At 40.3% G+C, this 25,746-nt stretch overlaps 1 protein-coding gene across 5 annotated transcripts in view; it reads left to right on the forward strand.

Moving 5' to 3' along the window:
• Window positions 1-5,108: 5,108 nt before the first annotated feature.
• Window positions 5,109-25,746, forward strand: part of LOC110968371 (unconventional myosin-XVIIIa-like) — a 247,258-nt gene continuing 226,620 nt past the window's right edge. For all 5 annotated transcript variants that reach the window (XM_051958139.1, XM_051958138.1, XM_051958140.1 and 2 more), the window contains exons 1-2: window positions 5,109-5,207; window positions 7,345-8,463. In XM_051958139.1, the coding sequence (XP_051814099.1) occupies window positions 7,444-8,463 (1,020 nt within the window). In that variant the 5' untranslated portion in view covers window positions 5,109-5,207; window positions 7,345-7,443. The remainder of the gene's footprint in view (window positions 5,208-7,344; window positions 8,464-25,746) is intronic.

The raw sequence follows: 25,746 nt of genomic DNA on the forward strand, positions 1-25,746 counted from the left end.
TAAATGCATAATAGTAATATAACAAATTTCTGAGCCTTGAACCACCAGCACTGACTGGTCTCTGCAGTTTTCTCCTACAGGGACACTTTTAACAGTATGAGGGACCATACATTCAGAGGGCCATATGAGCTCATTGAAAAATTGAAATTCCTCTGCATTTAGTAATATTTTAATGATATAATATGGTTTTTCCATAGCAGAGCTTCTCCAGTGTCCAGTCATTTTTCAGCCTAATCTATAAGACTGAACTTATAACAGTCACAGTCCACATTAAACTGAACTATCCTGAATCACTCATAGGATTCTGACTACTCTTTATACATACAGTTTTACCTATTTACAGTTCATTTATTTCCTGACAGTGAAATAGTCACACTGTAAGAAAAGCATTAATAAGTATTGGTGTGTTCAGTCCGAAATTACTGCATTGTTCACTTATGCCTGAAAACAATGTAATACAGATTAATATATAAAATGGAATAACACTAAATTCAGCAGCTTTATTGAATAAAATTAATTTAAAAAACACTGTGTATTACAGAAGAAGATAAATTACTTATAAGAATGCCTACCTACAATATGTGTGTTTTCCTATTCCGATGTCTCCAAAGCAGTGTATCAAAGAACATGTGTGTGTGTGTGTGTGTGTGTGTGTGTGTGTGTGTGTGTGTGTGTGTGTGTGTGTGTGTGTGTGTGTGTGTGTGTGTGTGTGTGTGTGTGTGTGTGTGTGATACATGAGATGCGTTGTTGTGATGCTCACACTCCTTAGCAACTGTTCTTTTAGAGGTAGAGTGGAGTCAGGTTGCCACTTTTGTTGATCCTCCCTCACTGGAATGACACAGCATACTTTTTCTCTGAAGAAATCTGAATTTTTTTCATGTGACAGTAGGAGAAGCACAAATGTAAATAAGTTCACTGACGGCAGTTATGAACTAGGCCTGTTGTACCAACTAAAAAACTCGACTCAGCATTTCATAGCACAATTAACAAATCAAAATGTCAATTGTGAGCACATTTAGACTGTGCCCTTACTTTTTTCATCAAAGAATGACTGAAATCTGACAAAAAAAAGGTAATTCGCCCTGTCATGTTGCTCTGTGTCTGCAGGCACGAGAACACTAATCTCATTTCTCTATTTTGAGCTTCTTTTCTCCTTTGTTCCATGTTGTCCCACTGCGAGCTGGACATTGATCTCAGCACACCATCATGAACAATGTCTCAAATGCATCTTTAGGATAGAGAATCGAAGAGAAGAAGGGGTATAAGGATAGCTATGAGTGAGGATACATGTGTGTATACTTGCTGTATCCTTTGTGGAAGTGTTTTCAGTACCAATGATGAATAAAAGAGGAGTGACGTGTAAAATGGAAAAGTCCATGTTGTGAATTCAATTTTAATTAAATATATACTATAAGTTATGACAAACTTCCAACACAAAGCTGTAATAAAACAATGGACAGATAATGCAGTTGTGGCTCCCAAGCAAAGGTGACTAGGACCTGACCGATACATGCTTCACTACACCAAAGCTTTCAACACTGTAAGACATCAAGCGATAATTCAGATCCTAAGGAACATAAACATAGATGGAAAGGATTTGCAAATAAAAAAAAAAAAAATCTCTATTGGCAACCAAGTGCAGCAGTGAGATTAAACAACGAAATTGGTGACAAACAACCAATAAAACAAGGGCTCAGACAGGGATGGGTGCTGTCACCTGAACTGTTCTCCTTATACAATGAAAAAATCATGAAGAAAATACAAGGCTTACGAGGAGGATCCATCAGAAGTTATAACAAAAACAGCATATGTTGTGCAGATGACACAGTGCTGATGGCGAACAGTGAAGAAAATTTACAAACCATAGTACCGATAGTAAATACTGAGAGCCAAAAACTTGGTCTGTCTTAAAAGAAAAAGAAAACAGAAGTAATGATAATTTCAAAGAATAACATCATCCCAACCAGTAGCATAGAATTAGACCAAGAAACACTGAAGCAGGTTCATCATCTTAAACATCTCGATTTATGGATGACATCAGATGGGAGGAGTGAAACAGACATCAGATGTAGAGTAGGAATGGCAAGAACAGTATTTCCAAAAATGAAAAACATACTGGCAAATGAGAACATAGCAATTGGCATCCATTTGAGGACTCTCAGCTGTTCCATCCTAACAGTTCTGATATACGGATGTGAATCTTGAAACAGAAATAATAAAATGTCAAACAGAATCACTGCAGCGGAGAAGTGGTTTTACAGATGCATGCTACTTATAACTTATACGGACAGAATAAGCAATGAAGATCCATCCATCCATTCTCTATACACCGCTTTATCCTCACTAGGGTCGCGGGGGGTGCTGGAACCTATCCCAGCTGACTCGGGCGAAGGCTGGGGACACCCTGGACAGGTCGCCAGTCTGTCGCAGGGCCAAAATGCCAGTGGTGGATCTTGAACCTGCTACCTTCCACTTGGTAGGCTCTCTTCTTACCCCCTGAGCTACTTGCTCAGATAGCAATGAAGATGTTTAAAAATAAATTAATACAAATTATACGCTATAGAACAAAATTAGCAAATGACAAGCAACATTTTTTGGACAGAATATAAGGAAAGAGACCCTGGAATATATTGTCACAACTGGAAAAATGAATGGGAAGAGAGGACGAGGCAGACGGAGAATGATAAAGATAGACTTACATCATGGCTACACAAGGAACAACAGTCACAATTCAGAAAGCAAGAGATCAGATTAGATGGAGAGAAGTGATCGTGAGAATGATGAGTTGATTACATTTCATATCAAAAACAACATACATGACAACTGCAGCCTGACTGACTGGAGGAGTTGTACAATCGTGAGGTGGTTATTGTACTTTTCCTACCTGTTCTTGTATCATGATGTGTGCTATTGCATGCGTGATTTCAATCCTATTTGTGAGAATGGCATCATCAGTTTCTCCCTATCTGTGGGTGTGCAGCCTATCTTCACAATCTTTGCCACTGAATTACAAAAGGAGATTTTGTGTTCTAGGTTCTCCAGCTTTTGTGGCACCTGGAAGTCATTTCTCATCTTCTTACTGATCAGCCAGTTGTTGTGTATTATTAATAATAACACTTTTTTACTCTTCTTTTTCATTTAGAATTGTCACTGCAGTTTGTAGCAGATTTAGCTCTTTCCTTTTCCTGATAGTTTTCCTACTATTACCTGTTAAACTGTTTTGTATAAGAAGTTCCTTTTTTGGAATGTATTTTTTTTGGCTGGTAATGCCATGTTGAGGAAATAATGGAGTCCCCTGAGACAAACTAGAGTTTCGTATTTGACTCAAGTTTCTGTGTGATGTGGACATGTTCTTCCCTTTGCTGTTTTGGTCTTCTCTGGATGTTTTTTCAACCTGTACGATGAAGATGTACAGACTGAACAACTTTGAAAATCTACCCTGTTTGTCAAAGTTTGTCAGGGTCAGAGTTATAACATCTGCACTTAAACATTGTTTAATTCAGTACGACATAACAGTGCAGTACTGTGGTTTCCTCCAAATAAGCTCTTTTGACCGTATCCTTTACAAAAAATATGACAAAGAAAAAATAGATAATGAGAATTTCTTTTAAATGCCCCACTAAAGATTTTTTTATTGTATTTTTATCAGAATCAACCACAAAGGTAAATTGGGACCTATGTGATTATTATTGTAGAATGTCCATGCACCTTAGGTAGTTCAGTATAACTTTTATGTTTCCCTACTACCTGTCAAGCTACTTTTAATCACTACATTCGCTTTAATCTTATACTTCTGTGCCTTGGAATGTGTAAATACTGTATATTGAATTTTAATTTCAGTTTTGTATACTAACCTCGACTGTCAGTGTTACTAACCTGCTTCTGGTTATTTTATGTACTTGTATGTAAGGCTGCTGAACGCTTAAATTTCCCTCGGGATTGATAAAGTATCTATGTTATGCACTAATGCCTCTTGTGATTACAGTGGTAGTCCAGGGGTCCATTTCACAAAGCAGGTTTAGTGAAAACTCTGAGTCTGTTAACCCTGAGATGAGGGAAACTCAGAGTTTCCTATCTCAGAGTAGATCAACTCAGAGTTCAGTGTTACACTCAGAGTTTGTTGAACCTGCTTTGTGAAATGGACCCCTGGTCATTCACTGTGGGAATCCTGACCAGCTCAACACCAAACATGCTGGACCCTGTCTGAGCCTAGCAAATTTACCTTGACCTTCATCTCATCAAAGAAGGTATTCACAATATTCATGAGGCTTCTTTTCAGGCACTTTAGTAAAGTTAAATCTTAAGTGCCAAAGACAGAGTCCCCCCCCCCCTTGGATATGGTGCATAAAAGTTCATGCTTCTATGCTCCACAGTTCAGTGTAAAGATGTCTGTTGGCTCAGACATCTGTCTGAACTGTCACAAAAACTGCAATTTCTATGGATAACCCCTCCATCAGGTAAACCGAGCAAACAAACAAAAAAACAGAAAATAAAAAAGCAGCACACTGTCTGTGGAACCTTTTAGGAAGACAGCCGCTGCAGCTCTGACCAGTGGTACTATGGATAGATCTATACCTCCTGATTCCAGCTGCAGGTGTTCCACTGGTACTTAGGTGGCCAATGCCTGCTTCCTTTTTCATCATTGTGAAGTCTCACAATAAGTTTTAGTAATTCTTCAGGTAGTTCTTTTCCACGTGGAGCCATGATGCAGACATGCAGGCAGACATGATCATAGTCCAAAACTGAGAAGGTCCGGGTGTTCACAACGCATTTTATAACGATGTTCATGAATTGGCAATTACCTGTGTACCCCGTTTTGTTGCATTGAGTTTCTACTTTGAGGCCTACAGTGTAGCTTTTCTGAAGCATTTTGTTTGTTTTTGATTGCTCAAAAGAGGAAATACTCTACTAGTTAACCTAGAAATACTGCAATTAATGAGAGGCGACACATTTTTAGGTGATAGCGCATATGATGTACTCTCCTCTGCTGTACTGTGTTGTGGCAGCGGTGCAGCAGTTGGGCTGTAGCTCCTCAGAGTGGCCAGTAGGGGTCGCTGGCTGAGCGCCTGTCATCACGTCCTGACGCCTGAGAGCTGGACTGGGAGCAGCGTTAGCTCAAAGCCAGCCTGCGGCTTCTGTTCCCTGCGAGTTGAGCTGCACCCATTATCCAGACACCAGCGGTGCTCCGTTTGCGGTGTTGAAAACTGGTGAGTATCTGTTCCTGTGTGCTTATAGTGAGAGGACACATTAGTTTGAAGGTAGCGGCGTTAAAACAGACGCATTGACTTTATTATGTTGACAGAATTCAGTGTGTTGATCGAGGCTTTGCTTCACCAAAAATGAGGGCAAAGCATAAAGCTGTGACTTCAGCCAATTAGGCTAGTTAGCTGGCTATTCTGCTCATTGAAAAGTTAAACAAGGACACAGTGAATTGCTGTTGGTTTATGTTGTTAGAGATGTTTTAATTTGGAGTGGGAAAAAACTGAAATGTTTGCTATTAGGTGACGTTACCTCCACATACAAAACAGTAGCCCAGCAAGCTAATGTAGCCGAGAAGCTACACCTATTTTAGCCCTGTCATGCTTTTTGTCTACTGACTTTCCACTCACTGCGGAGTGAGCTGATAAATGCGACTTTGTTTATGTTAGTGACCAGGTGTTAGTGTCGTTTTAACCTCAGCAGCCAAGGAGATTAACCGAAGATAACTTAAATCAGTGGACACCGTTGAGACCATTAGCGTTTTAACCCTTTGTAACCCTGACAACGTAGCGCTGATGTTGATGGAAAAGACATCCATTCAGTGCGGCTCTGCCTGCTGTTAAAGACGGGATCAGGCGTTTTGAGAAGTGTTTGTGTCGGTTGGTTTGTAGATAATCTGCTACAACACTACCTGTAAAGTGTCAGCTTCCTTAAATTGCTAATATTAGATCTTTGTGGCCATACTTTGTTCTTGTAATTATCAGTGTAACACGTTTTAAACATGTGACCATTCACGTATCACAGACTTGACAGCTCAGATACTTGTCCAGCACAAATGAGATTTTTAAAACAGCTGAATGACATTTCACGCTGGAGGTCCACAGTAGTCCTGCCAGAACAGATCTGTGCCTGGTGCTGTGTCTGTGTGCTACTCAGAACCAGGCCGGATGATGTGGATCTGCCTGCTTGCTTGTGTGAATTTGTGACAACAGTCTCACCCAGATTTTTGAGGGTTTGGGGAGACCCAGTTAAAAACCGAAGCCAGGAATGTCTTATGGTCTGACCAAGTTTCTCCAAAGGGCCTCTGTAGTGTGGGAATGTTAGAGGTCTTCGGTGATGGTCTATTTTTCATCAGACACATGTTTCAGGCAGAAAGCATCAGGTCCCAGGTTGAAAACAACATATTCTCGCTTAATTTCGGTCTGGACTTTCTGATGAACTCTGCAAAATATACCACACCTGGAAGCTTGTACACAGGGATTTAATTTGCTACTACTATCAGAGCCATACATAATAATGATGTCATATTATGTAATTAGCAACAAGTTTTTATTTCTAAGTTATCAGTTAAAGATTAAAATAATTAATAAACATATAAAACTGTGAAACAACAGTAAAAACAAGTCCAGTGTCCCAACAGCTTATCATGAGGATTTAATATTGCTTTGCTTGAAAAACAGCAACATATTCAGCTTGATTAAATAGAGAAAATGTTGCCTTACATAAGATATTTAGTTTGTTCGATTAACCTTCCACAGACTTTCTGTAATTGGTTTGTTCAGTTAATTGACATATGGTAATATTACAGTATACAGTCAGTTAACTCTGATAGGTGTGCTTTATTCATGTAGCTCACCTTTAGCTCGGTAGGTCATTATTGTTGATAAATTTTGTGTAAACGGATTTTGTGTAAATTGAATAATTGTTTCAGCACTAAGGATATGAGAATAGAGATTTGGAATATCGTTTATGTATCATTGTGATATACTGTATGTCTTAATGTTGCCTCCTTGTTTCTGACAAGACAAAAGACTCTATTTTCCACACCTGTCTGACTGTTACAGCTGAGTTAAATGATCAAAGTATCACAATGTTTTAGTCATTAACACTCTAAGAACAATGTTAATTTCTGTAAATATATTTTAAAATCACCCAAATTTATCCCAGAATATTGGGTAATTGGTACTATGAAGTTATTTGATTGAAAATATGATATATAATCTTTAAATTTGTTAATCAGTATTGCCATAAACATTATGCTGTTGATTTTTGATGTTGTCTGGCTTCACATTTAAATCAAGGACGTTTCTTCCTTTCTATGTAGTATTTTTTGAGTTTAACAAGTTGTTGTTTCTCTCTCTCTAGAGAATTTGCTCCTGTTAATGACAACGAACACTACAACCCAAAAACTGAACAGTCAGTCCAACTGGGTAGGGAAAATAGAAGCACGTTTAGTTTGTCATCATGTTTAATCTGATGAAGAAGGATAAGGAGAGAGAGGGGAGCAGGAAGGAGAAGAAAGACAAAAAAGAGAGGATGTCTGCAGCAGAGCTACGCAGCTTGGAGGAGATGAGCATGCGAAGGGGTTTCTTCAACCTGAAGAGGGAGGCCAAACGTGAGTCCAAGAACAAACTGGAGATCTCCAACCCCATTCCCATCAAAGTTGCCAGCAGCAATGAGCTCACTCTCACTGACATTGAGTCGGATGGCTTGAGCAACCGCAGCAGCATGGTCTTGGATGACCAGCTGAGTGCTGCCAGCTCCACTGATGACTTGAAGGGTGAGGGTGGAGGAGGACAGGATGGACACCGCAGCTCAGTGCGTGACCGTGTGGCACACTTTGGTTCTCTTGCCAAGCAGAACTCCTCACAGATGGGTCAGATGATGAAACGCTTCTCCTTTTCCCAGAGGAGCAAAGAGGAGAGCCCTTCAGAGAGCTCCACCCCTTCAGGCCAGAATTCTGCTGCCCCATCCCCACAGGTGGAGAGCAAAGTCTTTAGCATGCTCCGCAAGCACAGTCTTATGCAGCAGCCAGAAGCAGCACCCTCCAAAAAAGTCTGCATCCCTGAAGTGGTCGACAAGACCTTTCCTGCAGACTTGCAACTGCCCACTGTGGTTGCACCGAGTGCCCCAGAAACACGAGAGCTCGAACTCCAACGCCGCAATACTGGTGACTTTGGATTTTCTTTGCGTCGCACAACTATGCTAGACCGTAGCCCTGATGGAGGAGTGTACAGACGTGTGGTTCATTTCGCTGAGCCTGGTGCTGGCACCAAGGATCTGGCACTAGGGCTGGTACCGGGCGATAGGCTGGTGGAGATAAATGGCCGGAATGTGGAGAATAAAAGCCGGGACGAGATAGTGGAGATGATCCGTCAGTCGGGAGACACTGTAAGGCTGAAGGTGCAACCCATCCTGGAGCTGAGTGAGCTGAGCCGCTGCTGGCTGAGGAACACCGAGGGGCTGCGCAGAGAGGCCAGACATGTAAGCACTTTCACTTCTATGTACAGATGAAATTCAGTCTGATTTCATGTCTTGGTTAGTATTCTTTGAGTGTAAAAAGCCTAAAAAAGACAAAGACAGCTGTTGACCTGTCTGTGGATGGTCTGTCTTCTGCTTCACCATGCTTTCGGCTGTAACTAGTCAGTGTCATGACTACGTCTTTGGTGTTGATGCTGTGTTGTCTGAATCTGGCCTTGTTCTCTGTAAATGTTGCAGCATGATGGAGGACATGATGCGTACTAGATGCTGGTAAAATCATGTGTGTCCTGCCAACTTTATTTGAATATTTTATTCCTTGAAAAGAAATTTTGAGGACTTGATTATTGAAAGAGTAGCATGATTTTTTTTAATGAATTCCTCATCTTACCTTGGCTTTACAAAGATTACAGCTTCTTAAACAGCACAAATCAAATTTGCAGCCTAGAAAACTTAAGGCTTTTAGATAAACAGTCTAATGTCACTCTGTGTTGATGTCTTGGTTAACCGTCTGTCTAACCACAACAGAAATGTTGATTAAACATTTTCTCTCAACAGAACCTTCACTCTTTCACTGTAACCTGTCTATGTTTTCAAACAGTTTTGCAAGTACCGAGTTTGCAATATCCTACATTCTCCGGAGTATGTTGGGCCTTTTTTTTTAGTCTGTAAATGAACATTCTTTCACTTTGTGATTCACAAGACATCATATGGAAGCACCTGATCAAGATATGGTAAACAGTGCTCAAACAGTGCTCATTTGCAGTCAAAGTTCCCTGCTAAATTTAATTTCTACCATTTTATTGGCCCTTTTATTTGTTTAAGGAGTAGGATTTTGGAGGCCATTTCCGCACACTTTTACAGAGCCCATATACTATTATTCCGTATATTTTGTCGGTGATCAGTGGCACAGGGCTTTGAATCACCCGCACATATTTTGAGACCAAAAAACAGTGTTAATCTGCTCTGCAACATTTCTACACAGTGCTGTGCGCTAATAACCTGGCAATAGCCAGATTAATAATTGTGTAGTACTTGATAGTACTCCACAATATCAATCTGGGACCGCTCCATGTAAATCCGTTCGGAGGAAAGAGGCACGGATTGGACAATGCAACAGTATGTCCCGCCTCTGACAGGTTTGTTTTTAGCCAATCGCGGGATCTTCACAACGAGCGGAGCCAATTGGTAGATTAAACTCTTACCAAAACCTGTTGGTAAAAAAAAGAACAAACCTCTTTACCATCCACAAATGCGCAAAGAGCCTCTCGTTGTTCTTCCTTCAAAGAAGCGATAGGAGATTCGGCTAAAACTGACTTAATAGCAGCATCTACACGATCGTTGTCCTCCGTTGCCATGTTTGTTTTGATCTACTGGCGCTTGGTGTCGTCTCGAGTGCTGTCGTCTTCACACCTGGATATCCCGCCCCACACACGAATACTGCTGCGTGATTGGCCCGTGCCAACTTGGCTCTGTCCGAACAGTGAAAGCGGGAGCGGTACAAGATGCTTTCTTGAGAGATTTGTGAACTCACAAATATCGCGAGAAATCAACTTGCTGGCAAGGTTAGTGCGCTAATGTCTGATTTTCTTTTTAGAGGCTGTTGACTATATTGTTATACCCTAATGTATTTTTCTTTGAAATAAAAAATTTATCAGTATCACTGGAAGTTCAGACCTTATTTTTGTGAAGTTAAATGAATATAGTAGAGATGTCTTGCTAAATTCTTCCCATACACTTTTCAAAATCTTTATTTTGTCCTGATAGTTTTACAGTTTGAATTTCTCATTCAAGTTTCTATTAAAAAAGTCCTCTGACTGTCTAAGTACCAGTTAGTCAATGCAGTAGTGCCAATCCGAGAATTTCTATTTCTTGGTTAAAGGACTTGTGATTATAGCAAGAAGGTTCTGCTGTGAGGACTTCTTTATATCTCCACATAACTGTTACATCATGATCCCAGGTGTTTTTGCTCCATTCGTTGGTGTGAAAATAGTAATGGGTCAATCAGTAGCTTATTGGGAGCACTTCAGATTATCTCTGAATATAAATGAGGTTCATACACTGTGCAGAGCTTCGATGGCAAACCACAGCAATACAGCACAATGCACACACACCTCAAGAAACACACACAGGTCCTGTTCGGTATGGAGACACTCTGACATTTGTGGCCTCTGCTGCTTGGTCGTGCCGATTCTTCCTGTACAACATCAGGAAGATCAGACCCTTCCTGTCTGAACATGCAGCACAACTCCTGGTCCAGGCTCTTGCAATATTTCCTTACTAGCAGGCCTCCCGTCATGCACGGTAAAACCTCGTGCAGATGATCCAGAATGCAGCAGCCAGAAACAGCTCATGTCACCCTGCTGCTCTGATTGCTTCAGGCCTCTGGTTGCTCCCCATATAAAATTCTAAACTCTGACACTTGCTTTCAAAACTAGAATGAAAACAGCTTCCTCCTGCCTGAACTCTCTCTTTCAGGTCTACACTCCGTCTCATTCACTACGCTTGGCCAACAAAAGGCGCCTGATACAACCACCACAACAAGGCCAGTCCATAGCTAGACTCTTCTGCTTTGTGGTTCTCTGGTGGTGGAGCGAGTTACCAAAGTCTGTTCAGTCTGCATAGTCCCAGTCTCTCAGTCTTTAAGAAAAGGCTAAAAACAGCTCTTCACTGAACACCTTTGCACTGGACAGACTGCAAAAAATAAATAAAAAAACATATTACCTCCCACACTGCCTGTAGACACCAAAGTCCTATCATCACACTTGAACTTATTTTATGGCTCTTATCCAGGTTGTTTTATCCTGAATAGATCCTTGCTTGTGTTGGATCTACTCATGTAGATGTACGTTGCTTTAGATAATAGTGTCTGCTAAATAAAATTGTAGAATTGTTTGCTTCTCTCTGTGCTCACATATACACTTTATTGTACAGGTGAAATCATAATAAAGTGTTATCATTTACCTTCTTTTTTGGCTCAGTTGTCAGGCAATTAAATGAGTATGAAGCTGTGACTTAAACGCTGCACATTACCCTTCATGTTTGCCAGCTGTCACTGCCACTTCTGCGCCATGAATTTACCTGTATTCTCAGTAGAATTTGAAACTACTACAAAAGTCGCATAACAGTTATACCACAAGGAGAAAAGAAGTTTTGTTCACCTTCAGCCTCCTGCTAAATAACTATAGCTATAATATTCAGACTGAATTTAAAAAATTTAATGGAAATTTCAATTTGTTTTGTTGTGTTATGGTCTTAAATTTTTCTTCTCATTAATTTCTATTTTGTTAGAGTTTCCAATTTAAGTGTGCAGTTTTGCACTTCATTATGAAAACCTTTGTTTCTATTTCCTGTACTACATTACGTAATGACGTCACATTTGTCAAAATAAATTGAACTTAATACGGCCATTTTGTTTTGTTGGAGAAAAATGTAGAAATTCATTGACTGATCAATGAACTGATAAAATAGTTGATAGAATAATCAATTAAAAATAGTGTCTGTGTGGGTTTAACAGTAAAGGTCTAGGTCAGGTGTCCCTTTGATGCTAAGTCGTCATTACGTGTGAAAGGTTGTTTGTCCATATGTTGGCCCTGGACTGTCAGGTTGCTCTGGGTTTACCATACTGGCTACTTGCAACCTTGCAGAGATTGAGGCCAGAGATGTACTGAACGGAACTCAGACTGTGGTTTACGTGGAGCATACAGAAGGGTGTTTATTCTACATTTTAATTTCACTCATTTTGCATCAGAATAGCCAAAATAACTTTTGTCTCGCTCCTTGTCACTGTCTATTAAAAGCTTATCCTGTGTAGTCTGTCTGGCCACACCAAAATGATTCAGTTGACTGCTATCTGCTTGCATGAGACAATGCCTGTTGTGAGCTCACTGATGATTTTATGACTATGTGAGTGACATGATTGTAGATTTCAGCTGATAGATTTCCCTCTCTCAGTGTCTGGAAACCCAGGCCTTCATTTCTCTGGGGTACACAGAAATCTCTTTCTGCCCCTCCCAACAGACAACACAGGCATTTACATAATTTACATGCACTTCAATTGTACCAAAATAGTCATGCTAAAAGTTACCATTTTCTCGTGACTTCAGCCGGAATTGGAATCCTGCTCTTGTGAAAGCCCCCCCATTTATCCAATTGTACCAACATGTTCCATTTGCACCGTGGACTTTGCTGTTCTTTAAACGCGATCACTTGATCAGAGTGAAGTTTGCCTTCATGAGCTAGATTTTCTGAAGTGTTCAGTTTGCTCTCAGACCTCTTAAATGCCAACATGAGACATTAGTCTGGAATGTATGGATTTTTTGCCCAATGGCTCAAAACAAAAACGACTGTCTACCCCAGCTTTAATGCAAATTCGACAGTCCCTACAAGTTCACCTGTAGCACTGATATATTCAGCATCATGTACATACCCACGACACTAATTCCTTTAACGCAAAGGTTGTTTCATATCTTCTGTACTGACATCCTCTTCCTTAACAGTATTTTTATTTATTTTTTTACCATCAACAAAGCTTAACACTTTCTGCATTTTCTGGCAGGTTGAATTATTTTCCAGCACTTGCTTTCCTCCATTTTCTGCCATTGTGCTCTGCCTGTATTTGGATATTGGACTGTTGATGAGACTTTACAAGTAACTTCTACCACTGGGTGTTTTCAAAGAAATTTGAAAAGTTGTTAAACTTGGACTGTTTGTGCAGCTACCCTGGTTTAGCATTAGCTGACCATCCTCCACCAGGCTCAATGTCCTGGTCAGGGCCTGCTTAGCAGCATCAGAAGGCTTTGTTTGTTTGCCTCCACTGGCTTTGGTTCAAGGGTTCTTGTGACACAGTCAGCCTGAAAGAGACTCTGATCCCCCTTCTCACCACAATTGAATTCCTCTGCTGAGAGACAGGCAGTGACTCTGTGCAGCTCATGTTGTCCTTTTCCTGATGGGAGACAGAAGCAGTGACTGACTGGGGAGCTTGTTCTCCACAGTGGCTGTTCGTCAGGACAATCCCACTCTGCCTCTGACAGGATAAGAGTCTTGCTTTGTGTTGTGTGAGGAGCTGCTGTAATGATTTCCATAGAGCAAACAGGAAGTGCACACCGGAGGGAGCTTTGTTTTAAATGCGGAGGCAGTGTCCATGTGTGTTGAAAACAAACACACACACTTCCCTTCCTTTGACTTCATGAGACGATCGCTGCAGCTGATTTGTGTGTGTGTGTTAAACAGCAGGCCTATCTGTGTTTCTTTGTCCACTTTAATGGATATCACCAGCTCAACTGCTGCTTTACATAAAGGCAAGCTGACATAGGGCCAGTGATTCAGTCCTGCCACAGACAAATGGTTTTAAAAGAATACTGCATCTGCCAGGTCACACAATACCCAAAGATAAAAAAAGATCTACACGATGTGAAATAATGAGAATCCCTGTCATCATTTGTTGGAGTCCAAGGTGATGTTCAAAGTAGTAATAAACCTGTAAAAGAGGAAGTATTAGTTTTGCAGCTGAAGTTATTTAGTACTGTCAGTTTACCTACAGATGGTGCCAGGAGTCCACCACACAAATACGAACATATTAAACAGGGAGTACGTGAGTCTAATCCAACACACTTTTTGTCTAATTTATTGACTATCTTGTAATGGTCCTCTAGCTGTCCATTCTGTCTGCACTGAAATAAAATCTGGTGTTCGTTTGCAGCTCTGGGTCAGTAAATGGAAAACAAACAAATTGGCTTGGACTGACCCACACAGCCCTATTTCAGCTGCTGTGCACGTGTTTGCTTGTCCAATGTAGGTGGAAAAAGGGAGCAATAGGGAGATGGGGGACAGGGGCCAAAGAGAGCAGGAAGGACAGTAAATCTGGAGTATATAGCTATTTTAAAATGGTTACCAGTTACACATCACCGATTTTCTCCAGAATCACAGACTGCACCTTTAATATCTGATCAAGATTTGGAAGGAGACAGACAGGTGTAGATAGGTTATTCTTAAAAAAAACAACAGCGTAGGGACGTGTTAGAAAGGAGACATTTTCACCCTGAAGCAACAAATAAGGCAGTCTGTACCTCACCCTTAGCCAGATCCACTAGTTGGGACAACAGATTTAAAGGTTTATATCGGCAGTTTTCCAAATCACTTTGAAATCCTGAACCTTCCCTGATGTGGTACATCAAAGGAAGTAAGTCAGAATTTTATAAATGAACATTTTCTCTGTACAAAAGTAATATTAAAATCATATGAATTCTTATTGTTGTCATAAATATTAATATTAAAATCCTATGGACTCTCATTATTTTAATTGGAACAATTCATCAGTAAAAACAACAAAACAAAGATACAACTCACAACATTTCAAATCTTACAATGGAGTTTTGAGTGTTTATGATTCTGCAGCAGTGGAGTGGTAGCGTACCACAGGTTGCTTATGCTAGGAAGTTGTACTACCCCAAGTGCTGAGCATTCCCTGAGCAGAGGCTTGGTCCAGGTCAATATGTTCCTCCAGTAAAACCTGATGTATGACATTCAGTGCTGGAAATGCAACCAGAGGCCAGAGCTGACTGGGTCTTAATTTCACTTGTGCTTACTGCCTGTCGGATTCAACAGCACTGTTTGGTTTCTGTCCTTTCCTAATGGCTTTAATGGAGCTTTCACACCAGCCACCCATTACTCCAGAAATATACATCGACAAACACGAAAAGCACTCAGAGAGTGCAATACTCTGTCAAGGCTGCTCAGTCGTATGATGTCCAACGGCTGAAATCTTGACAAAAATTGTGACAGAAATCACAACACTGTAGAATGTGTCCATTTAATACAGATATACACACAAACACAATGATCTTGTGCTGAGCACAGGCATGTGTTATCCACGTATACATTATGTATGGATAAAAAATTGTGTGTGTTGATACCAAATTGTTGTGTGTAGCGGGCGGCGGGAACTGATGGGACTCAGAAACTCCCCCACAATTTAATCAGTTGTTCCTTGGATCACTTCCGACAGATAAGTCCTGGTAAGTTCACAGCAGTGAATTTTTAGTAGGATTGCAATCATTTGATCATCAGCAGGCAGCTGATGTAGTGTTCACTTGTTGTCATGGTTACAGTGACGCTGTGCCGCCTTCTTGCATTGATACAGAAATGTTCGAGAAATTCGTGGCTCCAGACTATAATCCGCATCACTGCCAAAATCTAATCACTTGGTCTTTGTGTCATTTCTGACCTTCCCTGAACATTTCATCCAAATCTGTTAGTCCATTTTAAATATTGTTGCTGACAAGCAAACAGACGGACAGGCAGACAGACAAACCAATGCTGATCGTCACATAACCAAGAGTCATAAAAACTCTTACTGCTTAAGTGTCTGTGCCTGATGACACAGACTGAAACACTCCATTTCCAGCAACCTTTCTGCTCGGTTGATTTTCTCTTGAAAGTGTTTCTTGCCATAGCCTCTACACTCTGCATAGACATGTTGACATCTTGATGTGTTAGTTCCAGTCTAGCTGTTATATGTAGCTCAAACAACCTCAGTGCACCTGGTTCCCTCTGTCCGTTTTACTTGCTTCTTTCTTTGGTGTGATTCATCCTTTTTTTTGGTTGGGTAAATTTGTATGTTTTCCATTTCTGCATCATTACTAAACATGCATAATGCAAATATTAATAATTTTTGATATCTATTAAAATAATTGTCATGCACATTTCAGTTATGTTGCCTAACCATACAATAGCAGATTCACTGATCTATCCTTTGACCCATATTTAGATTGCTGAAGTCGTACTGGCAGTAGTCCCGTAGTAGCAGGATACATACAGTGCCTTGACAGGGTTTCCGCGGGGTTTTAAAAAGTATTAAAAAGTGATAAATCAAAAACGCAAAATTTAATGGCCTTAAAAGGTTTTAAATTTGGGCAAAAGGTATTATTTTTTAAAAACGAGGTATAATTTTTTTTCTTTTAGACAATGAGCTGTTTCATTTTGATCAAAAAATAAACATAAATAAAATAAAACATATCTTGCTTGCAAAATTTTATACCGGAACGTTCGTCAGTCGCTCACGTCGACGTCATAGCAATGCATTCATTGGTCGTTAGAGAGCTGAAATCCTCTGTGTGCGCACTGAGTACATAGCTGACTTAGCTGCTGCAATGCTAACTTGACATCTCCCTGGATGAGAGCGACCGCGGCCTGCGGGATCGCGGAATAGCGCTCATCTGTCCGCAGGTTGCTCTCCCACAACCTATACGTGGATCCAAACTTTAAGCCGTATCACTGCCGAAGTCTAATCACTTGGTCCTTGTGTCATTTCTGACCGACCCTGAAAACTTCATTCAAATCCCCGAGTCCGTTTTGAATGATGTGGGTAACAAGGAAATTATTCACACACGCTGATCGTCACATTACTCCGCCGTGGCTCTCAGCGGCGAGACCGAGACGCCCCGTCTGCCCCAGTTGTCTGACCACGGAGCGCGTTGCCTGTGGTAGCGTCCCGCTCAGGCGGTGGTCGACCCTCCGGATGACATGGACATTTCTCTCCACTCTTTGGTGGAATAATTAATCTAATGTACCTCATTCTTTCAGTGCTCTAATGGATCTAGATGCAACAGTTTCCATCATGGTGATTTGTCTGGTCTGTTGTCCGCTCATTTCAGCCGTTCTAATATGTTTCGTGAGTGTGTATCAATCGATGATTTTTTTTTTCTTTTTTTGTATTCCACCACAATATTGCACGGTTGTAAAAGCTCCGCTTTGGTGAAGAACATCAGTGAATTAATTGTTTATCACGGTCTTCAGCAGTAATTTTTATTGGTAAATGAGAGACATTAGTATCGCACATGTCTGCATCTTCAAACCATAAACAGGAAGTGAATTCGGTGACATACGTGCATTACATTTGCGCTGGGAGCTGCTATGATTGGTGGAACTCACGGGAGGCGGGCCAAAATTGCGGGAAAGTTGCGGTGATTGGACAAAATTGCAATGGCTGAACTAATCACAAAATCAAATTCTCTGAGGAGAAGATACAAAGAGAAGAAGGAGGAATTGGTGCAAATGGACAAAATTAACGAGGACAGGGCTGTGCAGCTGACGCACTTGCCGTAAGACTTTGATTTTGTCTCTCTCTCTCTCTCTCTCTCTCTCTCTCTCTCTCTATATATATATATATATATATATATATATTATGAAAGGTTAAGGCACTTGGCACAAGATTTTTTATTTTGTCATCCTGCTCTCTTTTTGAGAAAGTGTTTTGTGAAAATTTGCATGCAGATTTGTTGGTCATTTAAACCTAGTTGGTTGTTCAATCCTTGTCTCAATTTGTTTTTACCGGTTTGTGTGGTTGTTAAACATGTTCTTAATGGGCTAGTGGAGTCTTCCATGGGGACAGGAAATAAATGTGCAATATTTTGTCTAAATCTATTCTTTTATAGTATTAGTAGCTGTTGCCTAATGGTTGGGAGTCAATCTTGAAAAGGTTGTACGTAAGTTTAAATTCAATACCATTCCATTCCTTAAGCGCCTCTGAAGCAAGGCACCCGCCTGACATTGCACCAGTTACTGTAACTAATACCCTGTAGCTAAATAACTAGGTCTCCTTGGATAGTGGTAAGTATGATGTAAGTGTTGTATGTCAAAATCTGCGTGCATATCAAAAAAAGGTTTCTGATTAATACTTGCAACTCGGTGTCTTGATGGTTGTAAAAAAAATCTGAAGGTAGTAAAAAAAGGTATTAAATGGTAGTAAATTTAACTTCAAGATTGGTGTATAAACCCTGCTTGAGAAAGTATTCGGCCCCCTTGAACTTTTCAACCTTTCGCCACATTTCAGGCTTCAAACATAAAGATATAAAATTTAAATTTTTTTGTCAAGAATCAACAACAATTGGGACACAATCGTGAAGTGGAATGAAATTTATTGGATATTTTATACTTTTTTAACAAATAAAAAACTGAAAAGTGGGGTGTGCAATATTATTCGGCCCCTTTACTTTCAGTGCAGCAAACTCACTCCAGAAGTTCAGTGAGGATCTCTGAATGATCCAGTGTTGTCCTAAATGACTGATGATGATAAATAGAATTCTCCTGTGTGTAATCAAGTCTCCGTATAAATGGACCTGCTCTGTGATAGTCTCAGGGTTCTGTTTAAAGTGCAGAGAGCATCATGAAGACCAAGGAACACACCAGGCAGGTCTGAGATACTGTTGTGGAGAAGTTTAAAGCCAGATTTGGATACAAAAAGATTTCCCAAGCTTTAAACATCTCAAGGAGCACTGTGCAAGCAATCATATTGAAATGGAAGGAGTATCAGACCACTGCAAATCTACCAAGACCCGGCCGTCCCTCTAAACTTTCACCTCGAACAAGGAGAAGACTGATCAGAGATGCAGCCAAGAGGCCCATGATCACTCTGGATGAAGTGCAGAGATCTACAGCTGAGGTGGGAGAGTCTGTCCATAGGACAACAATCAGTCGTACACTGCACAAATCTGGCCTTTATGGAAGAGTGGCAAGAAGAAAGCCATTTCTCAAAGATATCCATAAAAAGTCTCGTTTGAAGTTTGCCACAAGCCACCTGGGAGACACACCAAACATGTGGAAGAAGGTGCTCTGGTCAGATAACCTTGCCAGCAAGTTGATTTCTCGCGATATTTGTGAGTTCACAAATCTCTCAAGAAACCATCTTGCACTGCTCCTGCATTCAGTGTTCGTACAGAGCCAAGTTGGCACGGGCCAATCACGCAGCAGTATTCGTGTGTGGGGTGGGATATCCGGGTGTGAAGACGACACCAAGCGCCAGTAGATCAAAACAAACATGGCAACGGAGGACAATGATCGTGTAGATGCTGCTATTAAGTCAGTTTTAGCTGAATCTCCTATCGCTTCTTTGAAGGAAGAACAACGAGAGGCGCTTTGCGCATTTCTGGATGGTAAAGATGTTTGTGCTTTTTACCTACGGGTTTTGGTAAGAGTTTAATCTACCAATTGGCTCGGTAGTGTCTACAGATACGGACCCGTACCCGTAGCCTGTGGCCTACGGATACGGCACTTTCCCTTAACATAAATATTAATGAGCCTGACATAAATATTAATGAGCCGGCTGATGAACGCGCTTCGTGATTGGCTAGTAATCCGACGGACATAAATATTAATGAGCTGGCAATGCTGATGAAGGCGCTTCCGTGATTCGAGGTGAATCTGCGGAATGAATGGCGGAACTAACAGCCAGCAAACTATAAGTATTTTTTTACCTTCAAAAGTAGCGACAGACTATTACATATTAACAACCTAAACAAAACCCTGACGTATTTTCTGCGTCTGTCAACACAGACCCTGTCACAGTCACTTTAATGTTAGCGGACTCTGTTGAATGGCTAATTTACATCAACACAAACAAATCTCACAATATCACAGTAAATCGAGTTTGTGTTTTTTTTTAATTCATGCCGAATTAAAGAGCTGCTCCTCACCATTCACGAGTGTTTGTTTCATATTCGACATCCTTAATTTTATCTTGTAAATTAGTGTCCGAAATTAAATGGGAACATTTGCAATGGAGTTGGTCAGCCGCTTCCACCACTGAACGCGGTAAACTAATTAATAGGAACTGGACTTCAAACAATTTAGACACGGCGTCTAAAAGCGTAAAAACTACATTGTCTACGTAAAGTGTGAGAGGAGACGGTGTATTTTTAGTTAAATTATACAATGTTCGCCGTCAAAGTCATTCATATAAACTGCCTGTAATGTGCAGCAAATAGTAGTTAACCATCGCCAGCTCTTCAGTGACCTTAACACGTCCGTACCTCTAGTACAGATGCTACGGGTACGGGTCCGTACCTCTAGCATCAACCAATTGGCTCCGCTCGTTGTGAAGATCCCGCGATTGGCTAAAAACAAACCTGTCAGAGGCGGGACATACTGTTGCATTGTCCAATCCGTGCCTCTTTCCTCCGAACGGATTTACATAGAGTGGTCCCAGATTGATATTGTGGAGTACTATCAAGTACTACACGATTATTAATCTGGCTATTGCCAGGTTACTGGTCAGATGAAACCAAAATTGAACTTTTTGGCCACAATGCAAAACGATATGTTTGGCGTAAAAGCAACACAGCTCATCACCCTGAACACACCATCCCCACTGTCAAACATGGTGGTGGCAGCCTCATGGTTTGGGCCTGCTTTTCTTCAGCAGGGACAGGGAAAATGGTTAAAATTGATGGGAAGATGACTGGAACCAAATACAGGACCGTTCTGTAAGAAAACCTGTTGGAGTCTGCAAAAGACCTGAGACTGGGACGGAGATTTATCTTCCAACAGGACAATGATCCAAACCATAAAGCCAAATCTCCAATGGAATGGTTCACAAATAAACGTATCCAGGTGTTAGAATGGCCAAGTCAAGTCAAGTCACATTTATTTATATAGCACATTTCATACGACAAGCGCAGACTCAATGTGCTTAAGAACAAATAATTAAATAAAAATAGAGGGTAGCAATAAAACAAACAGTTTTACAAAGTATTAAGATATAATATTAAAAGAAAAAAACAATAATAATAACATTAATTCCATAATAAAATGCTATCACCCAGCCAATCATTTTGAACCTAGTCAAAGGCTTGTGCAAAAAGATATGTTTTTAGTCTGCTTTTAAAAGAAGACACTGTTGTAGCAGACCTTAGTTCTTGAGGTAGAGAATTCCAGAGAGTGGGACCGTAGTGACGGAAAGCACCATGAGCAGATTTTGAGTTAATTCTTGGTATGATAAGAAGACTTTTACTGGATGATCTAAGGAATCTGTCCGGTACGTATTCAGTGAGCATGTCAACAACGTAGGAAGGAGCTAATCCATTCATAGATTTATAAACAATAACAAGTATTTTAAAATCGATTCTTTGTTTCACTGGAAGCCAGTGAAGAGAGGATAGAACAGGAGTGATGTGTTCATACCTCTTAGTTTTGGTTAAAATTCTGGCTGCAGCATTCTGAATAAGCTGAAGTTTATGTAGTACTTGCTTTGTCAGTCCAGCAAAAAGTGCATTGCAATAATCTAATCTACTGGAGATAAAAGCATGAACCAGTCTTTCAGAGTCTGCTTGCGACAGAAAGCATTTTACTTTAGATATATTTCTGAGATGATAAAAGGCAGTCTTGGAGATATTAGCTGTATGTTTCTGAAAGTTAAGATCAGCATCTAAAATAACACCCAAGTTCTTGACAAGCTCACATGGTTTTACTGACAGAGGAGTTAACAAAGGGAGAATATGTTGCCTCAGAGCACTCGGACCAACTAAAAGAATCTCTGTTTTATCTTCATTCAGCTGTAAAAAGTTAGTTGCCATCCAATACTTAATATCTGTAATGCACTGAAGGAGGTCATTGACTGGACCCAAATTATTAGCAGTAACAGATACGTATAATTGCGTGTCGTCAGCATAAGAATGATATTGAATATTATGGTGCTGGATAATGGACCCAAGTGGTAACATATACAAATTGAAAAGCAGAGGACCAAGAATTGATCCTTGTGGGACTCCGTATTGAATGCTGACATTATCAGATTCATAGCTGCCGACCAAAACAGAGAAAGATCTACCACTTAGATATGATGAAAGCCAGTTAAGGACTGTGCCTCTGAGGCCCAAACACTGTTCAAGGCGCTGGAGTAAAATGACATGATCCACAGTATCAAAAGCTGCACTAAGGTCAAGAAGTAACAGAATAGAAACTTTATGGTTGTCTGTATTAATTTTCAGATCATTGATAACTCTGACTAGGGCAGTTTCTGTACTATGATTATTTCTAAAACCAGACTGGTAAACATCAAACAGGCTATTATACGACAGATACCCAAGTAATTGTTGGTAAACAACCTTCTCCAGAATTTTCCCCAGGAATGGAAGGTTTGAAATTGGTCTGTAGTTCTCAACAGCAAATGGATCAAGGTTATTCTTTTTCAACAGAGGTGTTATAATAGCATGTTTGAGACATGAGGGGAAGATTCCAGACTCTAAGGAGGTAGTTAGAATTTTGAGTACATCATCGACAATACAGTTAAAAACATCTTTAAACAACCTAGTGGGCATGAGATCAAGAGAGCAAGTTGCAGAGTTTAGCTGTTGCACAACTTCCTGTAGTTCACTGCACTGAATAGGAGTGAAGTTAGAAAGAGTGCTGGCACCATGGTACTGAGCGGAGGGAGAGTGGTCAGGTCCACCAACAGAGGAAACTCCAATATTGTTCCTAATATTCAAGATTTTAGATTTGAAATGCAATGCAAATTCATTACATTTATCAGTACAGTGGGTATTGATCTCGGAGGATTAATGAGTTTATCAATTGTGCTAAAAAGAAACTTAGAATTATTAGAGTTGTCAGTAATGATTTGAGAAAAATAATGCTGTCTAGATAGTTTTATTTCTTTATTATAAGTACTGAGCGTATCCTTATAGATCTTACAGTCAACCTGCAATTTGGTCTTGCGCCACTTGCGCTCAGATTTGCGGCAGTCTCTTTTTAGAGCCCTCACTCTTTCCACATTCCTCCACGGTGCTTTGGTCTTGCCAGAAAATAATTTAGTTTTTATAGGTGCTATGTCATCCATAATTTCTGTTACTAATTGACTAAATTTATTGATCAAGTTGTCACATGAAGACAAGGAAGACAGAGTAAAATCCAGGTTAAAATCAGTATATGGCCCAGATAACCTAGCACAGTTGGTATATTTAGCAATAAAACTATCAGATGTGTCAGCAACAATTGTGCGTCTTTTGACTAGTTTTACACCAGGTATAATTTTGGTTTTCCAGACCACATTAAAAAAGATACAAAAGTGATCTGACATCCCAACATCAAGGGCACACTCCAGGGCTATATCAAGACCTTTAGAAATAACCAGGTCAAGAGTGTGCCCCCGGTTATGAGTAGCCCCAGTGGTATGTTGTACGAGTTCAAATGAAGATAACAGCTCAATAAAATGGTTGGCAAAGCGATCAGTGTTACAATCAATATGAATGTTAAAATCCCCAAGAATAAGAATGGAGTCATATTCAACAGTAATTTGAGATAAAAGTTCACTAAATTCGGTTAGAAAGCCTTTTTTGAGCCTTGGAGGACGATAAACAATGAGAAGAAGACATGGGTAATCAGATCGAATTGCCAAGGCTAAGTACTCAAAGGTAGAGTATGAACCCAATTGAATGCTTTTACATGATAAAATATCTGAATAAATAGCAGCAACACCACCACCCTTCCCATTAGTCCTGGTACAATGTGAAAATGAAAAGTTTGGTGGTGATGCTTCAATCAGTTCCTTGCTACCAGTCTCATCAAGCCAGGTTTCAGTAAGGAGAATACAATCAAGTCTATGAGAGCTAACGATGTCACTGACAATGAAAGTTTTGTTACTAAGAGATCTAACATTGAGGAGTGCCATCTTTAAGGAACTCGCAGAATGAACAGAATAATCAGATGGTGCAAAGTCAGACCTATGATGGCAGGAGTTTTTTAAGGACTGAGTCTGAGAATCAGGAAATGCAATGGCAGGACTCACACAATTAGGACTGGACTCAATAGGAGACACAGAGGTCTGGATCAAGTCTTGCCATGTTGCATATCAGGATAAATTAAAAGCGATAAATCGAATAAAATTAGTAGTTAGTTGTTTTGTTCCTTTTCTATTAGGGTGTAGACCATCTGGTCTGTACAGGCTGCGATTAGTCCAGAAATAGTCAAAGTTTGAAGGCCAAGTCAAAGTCCAGACCTGAATCCAATCGAGAATCTGTGGGCAGAGCTGAAGACTGCTGTTCACAAACGCTCTCCATCCAACCTCACTGAGCTCGAGCTGTTTTGCAAGGAAGAATGGGCAAGAATTTCAGTCTCTCGATGTGCAAAACTGATAGAGACATACCCCAAGCGACTTGCAGCTGTAATTGCAGCAAAAGGTGGCGCTACAAAGTATTAATGCAAGGGGGCCGAATAATATTGCACGCCCCACTTTTCAGGTTTTTATTTGTTAAAAAAGTTTAAAATATCCAATAAATTTCATTCCACTTCGCAATTGTGTCCCACTTGTTGTTGATTCTTGACAAAAAATTAAAATTTTATATCTTTATGCTTGAAGCCTGAAATGTGGCGAAAGGTTGAAAAGTTCAAGGGGGGCGAATACTTTCACAAGGCACTGTACGTATTCTTCCTCTGTACTCAATGCCTATTTCACGATTTTGTTGTTCAGACACCTTCAACAAAGTGATGCCTTTTCTCTGTAGCTGCTCTTTAGTTTCACATTAGTTTGGTTACACTGTCCTAGTTAAACTCTTGTTCATAAAAATCAATTAAGTTTAAGATTTTAATAGTTTTGAATAGGGCTTTCATCAGGTTGCTCAAAACATATGTTGTGCCTTGGTTAATATATACCTGTTATTTTATTGTTCAGTTTACATTTTTATATTTTTTGTTTTTGGCCATTTTGGGCTTTGACAGGTTAGTAGAGAGGCAGACAGGAAAGCAGGGGAGAAGAATGGGTGACAGACCTGCAGCAAAGGGCTGTAAGCTGGATTCAAACCCAGCCTACACATCGGGGAATGTAGCCCTGTTTATGAGTTGCCTGCTCAATCAGTTGAGCTATTTGGGCACCCGTTCAGTTTACATTTTTGATAGAAATGTTGATGTAAGTATTGATTGGAATCAGGGCTAAAAATATAAAATCAGACATTTAAATTAAATACAGCTTAATTAGATTGTTTGCAAAATTAAAATGAAGGAATGTGTGAAATTCTGATGCTTCCCATCCTAAAAGCACATGTGGTGTGAATTATTAAGCAAGCTGCCAACCTTCTTATGTGGCTTTGCGTTTTAGGATGTTTTCATATTTTCTGTCACCACACTCTTGATGACTGTAAGTTGGGATGGCAAGCAGCATGGAAATATTGAAGCAAACTCGTTTGTCAGTTGGCTGCGGTTGCAGACTTTTTTGCTCAAACTATCTGAAACCTGCTGCCAGAATATAGACTGAGGAGACTTGATGAGAAGGGCGTGGGAGAGAGTGGAGGTTAAAGTAGCAAAAAGCCATTTTCACTTGTCTGACAGGCTGACGGGAAACAACGGGAAGCAAGCCTCTCTTTAGGTCTGACTCTGGTATTTGTGGAATCTGCTTTGGAACAAATAGACCACTTCCTGACCCGAGCCCCCTAAGCTTCTCTTATAGAGGAAGAGGAATGAGGTTCTGAGGATGAGGGTTGATAGAGAGAAGAGGGAAAGAACCATGAATGTATTTGATAAAGT

The sequence above is a fragment of the Acanthochromis polyacanthus genome, chromosome 13, assembly GCF_021347895.1.
Source record: "Acanthochromis polyacanthus isolate Apoly-LR-REF ecotype Palm Island chromosome 13, KAUST_Apoly_ChrSc, whole genome shotgun sequence".
NCBI classification, from domain to species: Eukaryota; Metazoa; Chordata; class Actinopteri; family Pomacentridae; genus Acanthochromis; species Acanthochromis polyacanthus.